At 32.3% G+C, this 16779-nt stretch overlaps 1 protein-coding gene across 3 annotated transcripts in view; it reads left to right on the top strand.

The window, feature by feature from the left end:
• FILIP1 (filamin A interacting protein 1) overlaps window positions 1-15561 on the top strand; it is a 261103-nt gene extending 245542 nt beyond the window's left edge. For all 3 annotated transcript variants that reach the window (XM_051997281.1, XM_051997280.1, XM_051997283.1), the window contains exon 7: window positions 11084-15561. Coding sequence is in view for 1 of the 3 variants with exons in the window: in XM_051997283.1 (XP_051853243.1) it covers window positions 11084-11124 (41 nt within the window). In the remaining 2 variants the exon portion in view is untranslated. The remainder of the gene's footprint in view (window positions 1-11083) is intronic.
• The last annotated feature ends 1218 nt before the right edge of the window (window positions 15562-16779 follow it).

Raw genomic sequence — 16779 nt, 5'->3', positions numbered from 1 at the left:
TTTCGCTAACGCACACCTCTCAAACATTCTAGAATTAGCAGGGACATAGTCATGGAAAATCACAGAGACTCAACATAAAAGTGGAAAGTTACAACCACCACAAAAAGGCTTACTGTAGGTACTTGCCATGAGACATCTGTTGACAGTTAAGGACAATTAAGTCATCTGCTGCCCCCAAACTCGGGAATTCAAGAATTATCCTACAATTGTTTTGAATGAATGCTTTAAGTAGATAGTAATCTTTATAGACTCAACTCTTCATTATTTTTACTAATAGGAAGGAGTAGCACAGAAAAATTTAAATAATGGATAACAATCCCATTTGGTCACAAAGCCTCTTTGGCCCTATTCCTTGATATTCAGAAAAATTGTTGTAGGTCATGGAGTAGAAAAATAGGTAGAGTGTGTAGTTGCTTGCTATTTGAGAAAGGAACTCTGTCATGAGGCATCTATGGTCCCCTTGGCAGAATTCCCTGGTTGCCATGCCATCACACTAGTGGCTAAGTTGTTGTGTTTCGTGAAGAGAGGAGTCTCCTTATTCCTCATATGGTAGAATGTTGGATGTACATAAGGCAGGTCCACCTTCCTCATACAGAGATGAAAGTCATGCTATTGTTCTTCTTGCGTGGGCATGATTGATATGCTATGGTGAGGCTAGCCCTCAGAGTAGCCTTGGTTCCATTTATTGTTTGATTTATCAAAGAGATTGTTCATAGAACTCTGCTGAAGAGGCAGCTGAACTAATAATTTCTTTGGGAAGGGAACTCCGAGATGAGGAAACTCCCTCCACCATTTCAGGTTAGCACTTTTTCTTGCTAGTTAAGTCTTAGAGGAGTATTTAGAATCACAGCCAGTACATGTCAGAGGCAGGACCTGAACCCAAGTCTTCCTGACTCTTAGTCTGACTCATTCTCTACTATGTAATAGCTATCTCTCTCAGCTTAGGGATGCAATTTATGGCTGGAGTATTCTTTGGCAGTATCAAGCTGATAACTCCTTTCCTGTTCCCAATACACTTAAAACACTGCTTTCCAACCAGCTGGCTGTCCAAGTAGCTGGGATGGCTTCCAAGGACTATGAGTAATTTGTGATACCAGGAAGCAATTTAAGGAAAATCGGGAATTGATTATATTTTAAATCTGCCTTTAGCCAGCAAAAATCAAGAGAACCAGAGGTTTAAAAGAGTTAGCCAAAACCTGGAAGCCTTTTTCCAAGAAAACACTCTTGTTTTTATTAAGGAATTGACTTACCTATAAACATTTTTTTATTATCTATTATTTTAATGGTTATCCCACTCCCTCTTGATTTCTTTGAATGAAAAATTTGATAATACTGGAGTGAAAATATGTGTATGTTTAAATATTTTAAAATAATTGTGCATCTAAAAAAATATACTGTAATCTATTTCCCCAATACTGTATGTGTTGAGATTCAACCTTTATTTTTATAGTAAAATAAAGTATATTGATAAATAAATGACTAGCTCAGAAATTCAACATTTAATGCTTGGCTATTTGAATTTGGTGACTAAGTTGCTGTTTAATTACGGGTCCTTTGGTCTTGTCAAAATTTGCTTGTTAAGTACTCTGTGGATTACTGATATCAGAAAAAGAACACTGGTGAAAAAAGAGAAATTGCTGGGATACTGTTTTCTGGGAGATGAGCCCTTTAACAATAGAATCATGCCATATTAATGCAAAGAGTCTTAAAACTCAGAGACTAGATCTGGAGTGACAAGAGAACTTCACAGCAATTGAAATCTAATATACTTATTGGTTTTCCAAGTCAAATTTTTAGCAATAATTTTTTGGGGGGCCCACTGTGGGAGGGGAACTGTTTTATATGAAGACACAAGCACAGGCATCTTTCTGGGAATTGTCTATGAAATAAAGGCTCAATTATCAATGAATTAAGAATTCTCTTTGGTTACATACTTTGCTTTTAATTTACGGATTTTTTCTTTGTAATTTTAAGAGGGGGATTATTATAAAATCTGAGCATCTTACATATTATTTAATAAAAAGGATTTACTCTCTAAGTCTCTACATTCCCATTTCCTTTTATTGAAAGCCCATCAAAATTTTTTCCAATTCCAGAGGCTTTAATTATTGCTCTTCATCCGCATACATATTCCCACACACCCACAAATAGCATTTCCTGTAATTTACAGGATCTGGGTTAATATTTTCTACATGGAGTAGACACAGAACTTTCTAATGATAAAGATTTCCTATTTAAAATTTATTTAACAGTGAAAATAAGAAGGAATGGATAAATTAGAAATCAAATTTATTTTCTCATCAACTGGTCTGAATTTCATTATATGATAATTAGGAAAAAAAACTATAATGCTCAGTCAACAGATACCTCCCCTTTCTAGGGGTTCCCTGATATAAAATACATATTTTATGAAAACTCAGATTTTTCAGAATACTTAGTGTAATGATGTGCTAATCTTTAATCTAACCTTTAGATGTTTTTGATTACAGATGTAATCCAATTATCTTCACAAACAATGATAGTTAAAATTTAGGTAAGATGAACATTTTATGCATTTAGAATGGCAAGTTGCAAAAGAGCTGCTTTTTTTTTTTTTTTTTTTTATAACCAGGATAGAACACTTTTTTTTTCAGATGCATTTTGAAGTTTCTGGCACTCTAATAACAATAATAACAAGAGCTAGCATTTATATAGTTTTTAAAGTCTGAAAAGTGCTACACAAAAACCTTATTTTATCCTTACAACAATTCTAGGTGGTGGAGGCTGTCATTATCTCCCTTTTTCAGATGAGGAAACTGAGGCAGATAGGGGTTAAATGACTTGCCTAGAAGCACAGATTGGAATTCAGGTCATCCTGACCAGGCCCATCACATTATATGGTGCACCAACCTCACTTTAATGATATGGCTAACTTGAAAAAAAGCAGCATATTTTGACTACATGGTACATGTTAACAACTGATCGGTTTCAAAATCTTTAGTGTGGTGACATAAATATAAGATGATTTTTGAAAGGCACAAGATATTTTACTCTGGTCTATTGCATGATTCATTCCCAAATTTTCAATCGTTCTTGAATTCTTCAATATAATCTTCAGCTCTATGATTTTAGATGTTATTGACCTGGTGGAATTAAAAAAAAACTACTCAATGGTTTGTGTCTCTTTTCCCTTACTGCCAACAAGATTAATTACTTTCAAACAAAAGCATGCACATTGAATTTGTTTATATTGGCTTTGAAACCTCCATTGGAAAAAATGCCTATCTATTTTAAGAACTTTGAACAGGATAGTTTTCATAGATTACATCTCACTATTACAGGGACATACATAAAACATTTGTTTCCATGCATATAAATAAAAAAAGTTTGAAGTACAAATATATCCTTTAGTTATAGTATAGTAAGCATGCATTATGCTTGTAAAATTAAACATCCATTTTTATGACTTAATTAGATTATATAATTAAAATATTCTATTATCTGACATGGGTAGGATTTGTTAACCAAGTACTCTGGTTAATAAAGAATTGTGATATATAGCACACCTGGATTACTCATTTTTAGATCTCAGTATAATAAATGTATTAGTGTACAGTGGACTTGGTTTCTTCTCCAAAAGAAAAAGGATCTGTACCCAAACATTATGAAATTTATCTATACATGTAGTCATTGTAAAAAATATATCCCCAAAGTGAATTTGGCAGATTATGCCTGGAGATAACTGTCCCTAAATTATCTCCCTGTCCCTACATCCTATTATATAGTATGTTTTAAATCAATTTAACTAGCTAGGTTGTCCTTTCCTAAATGCCAGTAGTTAACATGAAATTCATATTGCTGTGTAATTAAGGAAGTCTGGCTTTGTGAACTGGGTAAGAAAGTATCATAGAAGAAGAATTTTAGAGCTATAATGAATCTTAGAAATCAGATCGCCTAAGACTTCTTTAGAAACAAAGAAACCAAAGCACAGATTTTCTGATGAATATTCACAACATAAACGTGAGAGGATTAATTTATAAAACTCTTTTTTACCCTCCTAGTTACACATACCATTTGGAAGGATGGTTTTAAATAAAACTTGGTACAGTTTTTTCACTTATTTGTCCAGCATTATGGCATAGAAAGATAATTTTTAATGGGAAATAATCCTTTCAACTTTAGATTTTAACAGAATTCTTAGATGTCCCAATTACCATTTTAGTTTTCCCAATGAAATTTTGTTTTAATACATTTCAAAAATTTAAATCTAGTGTTACTTTGTTATTAGTAATGATGTAATATATTTAAGAGTTTCCAATTGGGGGAGTCAAGGTAAATATTTGCCTTTAGAGCTCGACAAAATAATTTGTATATAAGCATTCATACATTTTTGGGAATTTTAGCCGGCTTAGTAGCTTATTTATTGTGAGGCTGATGCAGTGGTACTGATTAGTAGAATGAAACTAGTGCCATCTCGTGGTCTAAATAGAGATAGAACATTGAAACTTCAACATTTAAGTTCCCACTAGATGGCAAGTGGTAGCTAGGTGGTACAATGAGTTCAAATTTGACTTATATATGACCCTGGGCATGTCACTTAACACTGTTTCCCTCAGTTTTTTCATATGTAAAATGAACTAGAGATATAAATGGTAAATCACTCCAGAATCTCTTCCAAGAAAACTCCAAATAGGGTAGTGAGGAATCAGACATTACTGAACAAAGAAAGGTTGCAGGCACAGTGCAAGGGACTGATGAAAAAAAAAGGAAAAACAAAACCAAAAATCCTCAAAACTAAAACAGTTCCTACCCTGAAGAAGTTTCCCTACTAGGGGAAACAACATGAACACAGATAAGCAAATAGTAAATATATACAAAGTGCAAAATAGTATTGTTGGGAGTCAAGAAGGACACTATAACTGGGGAGGGTGTTCTAACCAATAGCCATTTCAAATTATACAGTAAAACACAGTACTAGACATGAGTATAAAGACAAAAACTGAAGTATCCCTCAAGAAAATTATGTTCAAATGAAGTAGACATCATATATGTAGACAGATAAATAGCTTGACCTCTGTATGTATATGTTTCTATATGTTTCTATAAAAGACAGATAAATCAAATATAAAGTAACCTTGAAGGAAAAAGGCACTAATCAGAAAGGCCATAGGCATAAAGTGACAATTGAACTGAGTCCTGAAGAAAATCAGGAATTCTAAAAAGCAAAAGTGAGGAGTACATTATAAGAGTAACAACCCAGTGCAAAGGCTATTTTCAAAAATGGAAGATAGAAAGTCAAAATGAAAGTAGCAAGAAAGTTAGTTTGGCTGAACTATTAAATTGGGGCTACTTGTAGCAACTGAAATGAGGATTCCTTCGATTTGAAAAAAAATTTAATGAATTATTTTGATCAGTTTTTCTTATCCATTTCATATCCTTCATTTCATTGAGAAGCAAATGCTTCTGCAAATAACAGATTTTGTAGTAATCCAAATGTTCACATTTTAGGGGAAGGAAGCAGGGGGAGACAAAGAAATTTGTTTACAAGACTAAAATGTCCAAAGGAGATTTGTAACCAGATATTCTTTATAGCTGCCTGGAGATGAGGCTGGGATACTGTAGGATTACAAATCTGCATCCAGATATTAGGTGATGATATGGTAGTTTGCCAGATGCAAGTAGAGTGGAAACTTCAAAAACAGCTTTTTCTCCTTCCTTCCTACATTCCTTCCTTCCATCCTTCATTCCTTCCTTTCTTCCTTCCTTCCTTCTTCCCTTCCTTCCTTCCCTTTTCCTCCCTTTCTTCTCTTTTTTCTTGTTTCTTTCTCTTTCTTTCCTTCTCATTCACTCTTTTTCTCTTTGAAAAATCTCACCCCTGAGATTCTTCAGGTTGTTGATTGATGGAGAGCAAAGTGCTATCTGCTAAATCTCCTTCCAGATCCATGCCTTGGGATCTTTATTTTTTTTATCATTTTTTTTTTTAGTTGACAAAAATTATTCTCTCTCCTATTCCCCTCCTAACAACAACAACAACAACAAAAATCTTATAACAAATATTCATAGTTAAGCAAAATATTTTCCCATGTTGGCCATGTTTTGGAATCTTTAATTACAGTAATTGGTTGAGGAGAAAAGAGTGTGAAACTGGAAGACTTCTCTATTAGTTTAAGGTTAGCTAACAAAAATGATAGAAAGACTTTAAATATGGTGCCAGATATTGTGGGCCTGTCTAGGCACAGGTAGACAAGTTGTTATTGGAAAAATAATAAGTTGGGAAAAGATAGCTTCTCAGATGGTTTTAGAAGTGAAACCAAAGAAAAAGAAAAAAAATAACTTTTACAGGATACATACCAAGAATTTTTCAAGGGCAAGGAGAATGATCTAGGATTATTCAGTCAGTCAAGTAATCAGAGGCCTTATAGATCTGTCTGTCTGTCTGTCTATCTATCTATCTATCTATCTATCTATCTATCTTTATTTATTTATTTAATCTTAAGAGCTCCTTATAAAATATCACTTCAGATTCCTTAGGCTTAAGGGAGAAGAACTAAACTTTTAATATTTTGTCATGAGGATAAAGGATTTATTTATTGTTATAAGTATGTGTAAGGGTGAATAATAATATATTTATGCAATAGGAAGAAATATTCTATCATGTATCCTCTTCATGGTTGAGGAAAGGTAGCTTGCAGTTACAAAATTCTAAAAAGGAAAATCCTGTCTTTATACACATAAAATAAGAGGTATAAAATTATAAATGCCAAATCCTGTGGAAAATATCTCAGCAGTTAAGGTTATCATCCCTGCCACAAATGTAGAATCCATGGAGGGGAATAATATATAATAAGAGTGAAAAAGTAAGATAGAGTTGTTTTGGAAGGATTTTAAGTGACAAAGAAGTTTCAATTTGGCAGTTGTAAGGAGCATGGATTGGAATGGAGAAGAATTTGAGACAGATATCCATTAGGAGACAATAGTGCAGGTAAGAAGTAATGAATAGAAAGCTGGTATTAGAATGGTGGCTGGAGTGGAGAGAAGGGGACATAAGTGATAAATTTTGTAGAACCTACAAGATCAAAAAAAGCCTCTTGTGGGAGGTGGAATGACCTTTAACAAGGTCAAGGAAACTAGGGATTCTTAAGAGTTAGAGGTGAGGAAGAAAACCATTCCAGGCAAGGGATCAAGCTGCACATAAGCAAAGGGGTGGGAAAAAAGTATAGTGTCCAAGGAACAGTGTGACTGAAAAGTGGAAAGGATAAAGCAAACTCAATGGAAATTATCCTAGAAAAGAAGGCAAGAGGCAATTTGTGAAGCCATTAAGTGTCATATGGAAGATTTTATATTTTATCTTGGAGGTCAAAGGGAGTCACTGAAATTTTGTGAACAAGGAAGTGACTTTTTTTTAAAGGAATATTAATGTGGCAACTATGTGGAATATCATCTAGTGTTAAAAGGAATGAAGACAGTTAGGCAGCCATTGCAATAGTCTAGGTAATAGATAATGATGACCTGAGCTAGGGTGACAAAAATTTTAAAAGTTTTGAAAATGTTAAAATAAAAATTCCCAAATAGGGTAATAATAGCTAGTATTTAAACATTGCTTTAAGGTTTTGAAAGTATTTTTACTTAAGCTATTTCTTTTGGTCCTTATGAGAACTCTTTGAGATAAATACTAATATTATCCCCATTTTACAAATGAGAAAACTGAGACCAGAGAATTTAACTGATTTGCCCAGGGTCATATAGCTAGCTAATGTCTGAGAAGGGAAAGCGGGAAGAGAGGGAGAGAGGGAGAAAATTATTTCTCAAGTGCCTATGAGGTGCTCTGTGATAACTTCATTGTAAATATAATCCCATTTGATCCTCACAAAAACCCTGGAAAGTAGGTGATAGTATTGTCCCCATTTTCTTCTCCAATAGAGAGGAGGGAAAAAAAAAGGGGGAAATTTACATTACTTTATTATATATTTAAGGGGAATAGCAAGTTGTTCACAATGGATTTCATGTTCAATCATTTTTTTGTTATTCCATAAATTTAAAAATAAATAAATGAGGGTGATGATAATGGCATGTGTAACAATACAAAAAAAGAATGCTATGGGAATCAACTCAATCAGTTAACAAGTATTAATTGAACAACTAATATAAAAACAACATGTTTATATAATGCTCAAAGATTTTCCAAGCACTATATAAATAGACTTTCCACATAACAGCCCCTATGAGTTAGGCAGGATTTAATTTATGCCAGGACATTGCTAAACACTATTTTGTGACTTTACTTTTCTGTACATAAACCTAAACAAAAAAAGTTTATATAAATAATCTCCTTTAATAGAAATGTAGGCATTATGGACATTGCAGTCTTTGAGATTTAAACACTTTCCTAACCTTGTAAGAGTTGCCTAAGTTTGTAATTTCTGATGAATAGATAGTAAACTTCTACTTTTAAAAGCCCAATAATCCGCAAAAAGAAATATGGATATTTTAGTAAGTTTTTATTGATTATTCTTATATTATTTAAATTTCCACCTCTTTTTTTCCCTTTCCCTCTTTCCAAAATCTATCCCCTATAACAAAGAATTTTTATAAAAGAAAAAGTAAAACTGGTCAAAACAAAATATTCTTTTTTTTTAAAATTTTATTTTATTTAATAATAACTTTGTATTGACAGAATCCATGCCAGGGTAATTTTAAAACAAAATATTCTAACATTATGTACAATGTTCCATAACCCGTGTTCCTGAGCCTCTGCAAAGGAGTAGGGAGAAGAATCTTTTCAACATCTCTTCACTGAGGCCAACTTTGTCTCTGTAATTTCTCAACATTCTATTTTAGTTGTTTCAGTGATGTTCTTTCCTTTAGATTATTGTAGTCATTGTAGAAATATATATGTATAATATGTACAAGTCTTCCCATGATTCTCATTATTCATCATGCTTGTTTTCTTAGAGGGACAATAATATTCCATTACATTCAGGTATCACAATTTGTTTTACTATTCTCTGTTTAATGGGCATCATTTTTGTTTTCAAATCTTTGCTATCACAAAAAATGCTATTATAAAAATTTTGATGTTTATGGAATCCCTTCCCTTTAATGTCATAGACTTTGGAGTATATGCTTAATAGTGGAATCTTTATATCAAAGGATATCAAACATTTTAGTAAATTTTTGTATGATTCCAAATTGCTTTTCAGAATGGTTGTACCAATTCATAGTTCCACTGATAATGCCTTAGTGTCTCTGTCTCTCTACAACCCCTCTAAGCTGATTATTTCCATCTTTTGTGTCTTTGCTAATTTACTGGTTAAGAGGAAAACTCTCAGAGTTGTTTTGAATGATTTGCATTTATCTTGGTGATTTGGAAAATTCTTTCACATAGTTTATAGTTTTCTATTGTACTTCTGAAAAGTTTGCTCAGATCTTTTCACAGTTCTTTATTATGAAAAGTCTTTAGGGTATAGTTAGTTGTTATATGGCTTAATATTAAAACCTACGTAGAAATATATGACACCAATATTTTTCCCAGTCAGCTGCTTCCCTTTTAATTTTAGATGGCTTGATTTTGTTTATGAAAAAAAATGCAAGTTCAAGTGATTAAAATTATCTTTTGTAATTGTATCAATTCCTTCTTTGGTTAAAAATTCAATTCCTTTCTATAGGCTTATGATCTGCTTCCTATATAGATAGATAGATATAGATATATAGTATGATTCAAGTCACATATCCATTTTGAATTTATTGTGCAATATGATGTAAGATATTCATCTAAGCCCAATTTTTGCCAAAATGCTTTCCAGTTTTCCTAGAAGTTCTTATCAAGTAGAAAATTCAGAAAGATGAGTCTTACTGGACTTAGTACAGGAAACAGTGTGGCCTAATGAAAAAGAATAATATGGTTTCCATTTCTGTCTCAGCTGTTAAAAACCATAGGATTATGTTTAGGTCCCTTTCTAACTCAATTGTTCCCTTGGTAAAATGGGTCAAATGGAACATTCCAATAAATAATGATTTGGAAAGTGCTTTGAGAGCCTTGAATGTAAAGCATAATCATAGTATGAACAAGTTACTTAAACATGGCTGATTATATCCATAGCAACTCAATGTCCAGAATTTAGCTAAGCTGTCCCAATTTAAAAGTCCATTTCTTTTTTTTTTTTTTTTGAAGTCAGAAAAACCTTTATTCAAGATCTGTTTTTGATAACATACTAGGTGGAAATCATAAGTCACTTATTATGTCCTATATTCAGAACTCTGAGGTTTTAAACCAGAAATTCTAAGCTTTCTTTTTTTTTTTAATAACTTTTTATTGATAGAACTCATGCCAGGGTAATTTTTTACAACATCATCCCTTGCATTCACTTCTGTTCCGATTTTTCCTCTTCCTCCTTCCACCCCCTCCCCCAGATGGCAAGCAATCCTTTCCATGTTGAATAGGTTACATTATATCCTGGATACAATATACGTGTGCAGAACCGAACAGTTTTCTTGTTGCACAGGGAGAATTGAATTCAGAAGGCATAAATAATCCGGGAAGAAAAACAAAAATGCAAGCAGTTTATATTCATCTCCCAGTGTTCTTTCTTTGGGTGTAGCTGCTTCTGCCCATCTTTGATCAATTGAAACTGAATTAGCTCTCTTTATCGAAGAGATCCACTTCCATCAGAATATATCCTCAAACAGTATCATTGTTGAGGTATATAATGATCTCCTGGTTCTGCTCATTTCACTTAGCATCAGTTCATGTAAGTCTCACCAGTCCTTTCTCTATTCATTCTTCTGGTCATTCCTTACAGAACAATAATATTCCATAACATTCATATACCACAATTTACTCAACCATTCTCCAATTGATGGGCATCCAAAAAGTCCATTTCTAAGTGAGAAAAAAAATTCTCCATCAAATCATATGTTCTGGTTTTTATTCAGAAAATATAGTTATCAAAATTGTAAGACAAACCACTGGATTCATGTAGATAGCTCTTATAATTCTTTCGTGTATTTTAGTGAAATATAAAATACAGGTGTTACTCTTATTTTCAGCTTTGAATTTCAGCTTAAATACAATTTAAAATATGTTGTTTTTCTATTTCCACTCTAGAAAGCATCATCATCCATCAGTTACAGATGAACTCTAGATGAAAAACACCACCAAGAATGTACTTTGTATGTGCATCTCCTCTGAACCCCAGTTGGATGAATATTTCTTCTGCAGCCCTTTGCCATCATCATGGTCTTCTATGCTACTGATCACTAATGGAAATAATTTACTACTTCCAATGAATGTTTGGGGAGGGGGGGTAAAATTTTAAAAGCTTTTAGGTTCCTTGAATGTGGAAATTGGTAACTAGAACAACACAGTCAGTCTGACAACTGAATTTCATTCTCCTATTTGCAAAGCTTTCAGGTCCATGGGCACATGCTTGTATTTGTTGTTATTTGCTATGTAATTTATTTTAAAAGTATACTTTGTAATGTAATTTTTTCATTTTCATAGTCAATGGCACATGGAATTGGTGAATATATTATCAATTCCTCAAAGTGTTGATATTTTGTTTTCAAAATGATAAAAAAAATGTAATCCTTTTTTTCCTTTTGATTGAACTAGGTTATTTTTAAGGAAAACAAGAAATAATATTCTGTACAATTCCCAGGATGAATTTGTAGATAAGACTTAAGCACAAGATCCTAGAGAGGATTTATTTTTTTACATAGTGCTGTGGTTCTGAATGTGATTCAATACTAACAAATAATAGCTATGGAATATGTTCTGATTTACAAACTTGATTTAAAATATTTTCCAGTATTTGTGGAAGCTGCTGTTACTTTAATATGTTCTTTGCCAAAACCCCAAATTTTATGCTAATTATACTAGGAAATGATACACAATTGAAATGCGGAAGCTTAACCTGACATTAACCTGATACATTGTAACTTAAAAGCCAATAAAGGCATACCCCACTTAACTTGGTTCTGTGAAAATATGATTTAAGGCAGAGCAACATTGGAAGGGGGAAAAGAATGTTACTGGCTGCTGAGGCTTCAAGCACCAGTTTAGGCTAGATCATTTCAAACCAATTGATTTACATCTCAGGGCAATGGCTGAACAATTTTATATGAAGGTTTCTCAATGTTATGATTGGGTTTGGTTACAGCACATAATTGATGTTATTGCAAAATGACATCTGTCAGGGCATGGTTACACAAAATATAAGCCTGTAGTTTCATACTGATAATTGAAATGTTTCTCTATGTAGTAAATGTAGGCAAGTATAGGTAAAAAAAGCACTGTATGCAGCTAGCCTAGCCTTAGTGAGGTTAGGATTTTGTTATACCCTCAGAGCTTTTCATATATGAAAGTTTGAAGATGAAAAGTGACTAACCATGATGAAAAATAAATTAAGCACAGTTCTTATCCACTGGGTTGAATAGATGATTATCATGGCAAATCTTTATGAACTATTTTAAAAGTTGAGAGATGTGATTTCTAAAGCCAGACAATATACTTTACTGAAATCTCATTGTCAGACATCCTATTGAATTTATTTTTACATGAAAATTTGCCCCAAAGTTTACTTGAAATGATGACGTATTTGTTTTTCTTTAACCTTTTGTCAATAGCCCTGTAACAAAACATAATTATCTGGGAGCAGTGTTAAAGGAGAATGAACCTAACAAATTAAAAACTAATAGGACATATTTCTAATTTTATCTATATATATTATACAAATAATAAAATATTACAGTTAAAGAAAACTTCATTTTCAGTACCAGAAGGATGATAAAATCAACATAAGTAACACTGTGATGAGGTTATTTCTTAAATTTTCAAAGCAAGGAGTCCATAATATTATGAATTTGAAAGAAGAACCTCTTGCAAGGTTGAAGAGGAATGGGAGAATTCAGAAATTCTATGACAAGGACAGATTTTCCCTTTATGTAAATTTAGAAAGTGAATAATTGTGCCTTATAAAAAACAAGGAAATCACATTCAACATATATTATATTATCAGGTGGCCATGTTTTATGTTTAAATAATTTTGATTTTCACAAAGAAAAAGGAATATTATACATTAGTTCTGGTCCAAATGAACTATGATAGCATTGCCATAACATAAGATTTTGGATTGCAGATCAAAAACAATATTATACATATGTGGGAGGTTGATGATATTGTTATTATTGTGATTTGTTTTCTAAGAAAGTTGAATCATAATGACATTACAATTCAGAAAAACTATGTAATGTTATATCTGAGGTTTATGATTAAGTGTCTTTTTCTCAGATGCTTATACTTCTGATACAAAAATTTGTTCTACAATGAAATCTTGCATTCATTCAATTTAATAGCTCTTCTCCTCTACCTCTATATAATAAATATCACAGGTTTGTAGGTGTTTCCAAATACTATGAAATAATGATAAAAAGAACAAAATTTCAAATAGTTTTCAAATCTTGTCACAAAACATTGACTATTCACAGAAATGTGATAGGCAATCTATTATATTTTTACCTAAAATAATTTTTTTCCTATTATATTTGGAAAGTACTACATTATCTCAAAACAAGAAAGGCTAAGAATAATGGCTATAATCAGAGATAATTTAGTTGAGGTTTATGTATCTATACATTCTATGATGAAAGATTCTGTATCCCAAATTGGAATCTGAAAGCAAGAAAATTGACCCTGACATATTAATTTAAAAATTGATTTTGTGTAAGAAGGTACAGAATTAATAAAGATGAGAAAGCTTTACACGGTGAAATGTATAACAATAGGATCCATATTTATAAAATTATAGATTTAGAGCTAGAAGGAGTCTTTGAAGCCATCCAGTCCAATGTATTCAGCAAAAACCAAACAAGTTCACAAATATATCAACCTATAACACCCTCATTTAGTATCCAGGTTATCTTTGCACAATCCCTTTTCCCATTCTATCCCTATATCTGATAATATGAATAGTGCCTTTTGCTAGAATACTCTTTTTGGACTGCCCCAGGTAAGTTCTGAATCATGAGTATTTACCAGGCTATCTATGTTTATTCTTATTATAATGGCTCCAGAAACTTCAGTCATTATTGCTGGCATAGATAGGACATTAGCAGTTCAAGTTGTTATTGTTATCAAAATTGTTATTGTCTAATTCTGTGTTTGTAGCAACTATAACAGGGCAGGTGATATGCTGAAAAGTCGTGGCAACAGGTAAAAACTTGAAATTCTCAACTGTGGCAGGAATAAAGATAAGAGGATGACTGGCAACAGAGGGTGAATAAGTTGTCTCCTTATGAATATTTGTGCCTCAGTCTGTAAGTGTCCTAGGCTCACAAAATGTTGGTATCTGTTATAAGAACTCCATCATAATCATCATTACACTAGATATTAATCCTTTAAAAATTTAATGCTCCCCCAATGGAATTATACTAAAATTTTTGGTTCACATCACCAGAAGCTTTTTTCTTAACAATGAAACATTGCTGAATCAATCTATTGTTGTACTTAATTCACTATATAAGATATTACAGAAAGAAAATATCCTGAAATAATTCCCTATGCTGTCCCCCAAGATATTGATAAAAGATTTATTTTTATGACAAACCAAATTTCAGAATGATAGCCCTAATTACCCATATGTGAAGAATTTATAACAGGACTTAGCTTTAGAAAATTATCAATTTGAAAGAAACATTAACCTGAATTGATTATGCAACATAATATCTTAAGCCTAAGTAGAAAAACCTTGATCTGAAAAGAATTTCATAACCACCTAAAAGTACTATGTTTACAAATCAAAGAAAGAAAATTACAAAAAGAAAAAATCACAATAAACCCATAAAATAGGGGATTTGGAGAAATTAATCTTGCTTTTTAGACTTTGACATTTGTATTTTCCAAATTCCAAAGCACTTAGCCCATAACTCTGTGATTTCATGAAAGCTATTTTATTTTATTTTTTACTTAGAAAAATACTATAGGTTCATTCATTTTGAACTGAAACATTCAAGGTGTCATAACATGCAACATTTATTCTTGTGTTATTTCTTGTATGTTATTTGGGAATTTTATTATTTATGCATTTGGTTTTTCAGCACTGCAATTTTATAGTCTATATTTTGGTTTAAAGAATTTAAGCTAGATTCTTCCACACAAAGAAGCCTACAATATGATCAAATATGTTATTAGAATTTGTGGAGATTTAATGTATTATCAGAAAAAAAATACATCTGAAAACATTTGGAAGTACACTTTACTTTCCTAATACTTGTAACAGAGTGTACACTTAATATTGCCTCCTTTGAATTGTATTGAGAGAATTGTAATAATTATTTTCAAATGAAACCTATTAAATTGTGCATATACCTATATTTATATGAATGCAATATCCTGCCTTAAATTTTTCACTGACTAGTGAATTCATTTAACTAATTAAGACATTTGGAGATTTAGTTCTAAAATTAACAGTAGCAATCAAAACCTTACCAGTGTGGGAAAAATAAGGTTTGTAAAACAAATGCATTGTGCAATATTCCTTTTGAGTTGAAACAAACCATAGAAAATAAAACCATGTTTTAAATGAGTTCAAAGTCTCCTCTTCATTTAAAATATAGTTCTTTCCTTTTTCCAACACACTAACTTGTACTTAGCTTCTCCAAATTCATTCTGTAAATCTGATGTACTTATAAACCACAGCTCATAAGCACCAATCAATGTACTTAATTTTACTAGTCAGATGGAAGACAGTGATTCAGCGGGAAAAAATTTAAATAGCATAGTAAGAAAAGCAGCAATAAAACATTTCCCAAAATATTCACAGGAGATACTCTCCCCAAAACATCCATACTATCACTGAGAAAAGTGTGTATACCTTGAAAATATAAAAGAACCAGCAAATACCATCAAAATTGCTGGGAATCCAAGACCTCATGGATGTCATTATGCCACTTCAACTGGTATTAGTGTCTAGTTTCTCCTTGGAAATGCTCACATTTATTGCTGGGTTTTGCTTCTCTGAATACTCTGCTTTTAGATGTTGGTTACACTGTTCTTATTCTCCACAAAAACAAGAAGGGACTCTTATCATCTGTTATTTAGCTTACAGCCCAGATACTTAAGTTCTGATATTTTAGAGAAGCAGATTCTTCACACATTTGATATCAAACTAAGAAAAACTCTCCATAAGTGATTCTTCATAAAGAAAGATAGACAGTGTTAGACTTGAGAAATAAAGCTTTTTCTGAGCATTTCTTTCCATGGAAGAAGATGGACATTTAATGAAACAGAGGAATTCCATTTGTTTCTAAGGAAAAAACCAGACTTAAACAAAAAATTTGATCTCCAACCACAGGACTCAAGAGAAGTAGAAAAAGGTAAAAGGTACTCTTGAGAACTGTATTTTTGTTGTATATATACATAAAAACCACATGTATAATTTGATTTTACTGACATAACATAAAAAAGGGAAGTAGAAATGGAAAGGGGATAGTGTTAGAAAAAGGGGGAGATAAAAAGAGGGAAACTACATGCGACGATGACGATGAGGCAAAGGAAACCTATCATATCTGAGGGAACTTAGAGAGGGGGAGGAACATTGTGTGAATCCTACTCTCATCAAAGTTGGCTCAAAGAGTAAATAATTAACATATTTGTTTTACAGAGAATCTTCTCTCACCTCATTAAAAAATGGGAGAGGAAAAGGGAAAAGGAAAAAGAGTAATAAGGGAAGGGTACAAGAAAGGGGAAGGGATTCAAAGGGAGGAGGAAGGGATACTAAAGAGGGAGAGCTGTGTGATGCAAGT

The sequence above is a fragment of the Antechinus flavipes genome, chromosome 4 (assembly GCF_016432865.1).
Source record: "Antechinus flavipes isolate AdamAnt ecotype Samford, QLD, Australia chromosome 4, AdamAnt_v2, whole genome shotgun sequence".
Classification (NCBI taxonomy): Eukaryota; Metazoa; Chordata; class Mammalia; order Dasyuromorphia; family Dasyuridae; genus Antechinus; species Antechinus flavipes.
The sequence above is the reverse complement of the archived record's forward strand: the minus strand, read 5'-3'. Positions and strand labels throughout refer to the sequence as shown.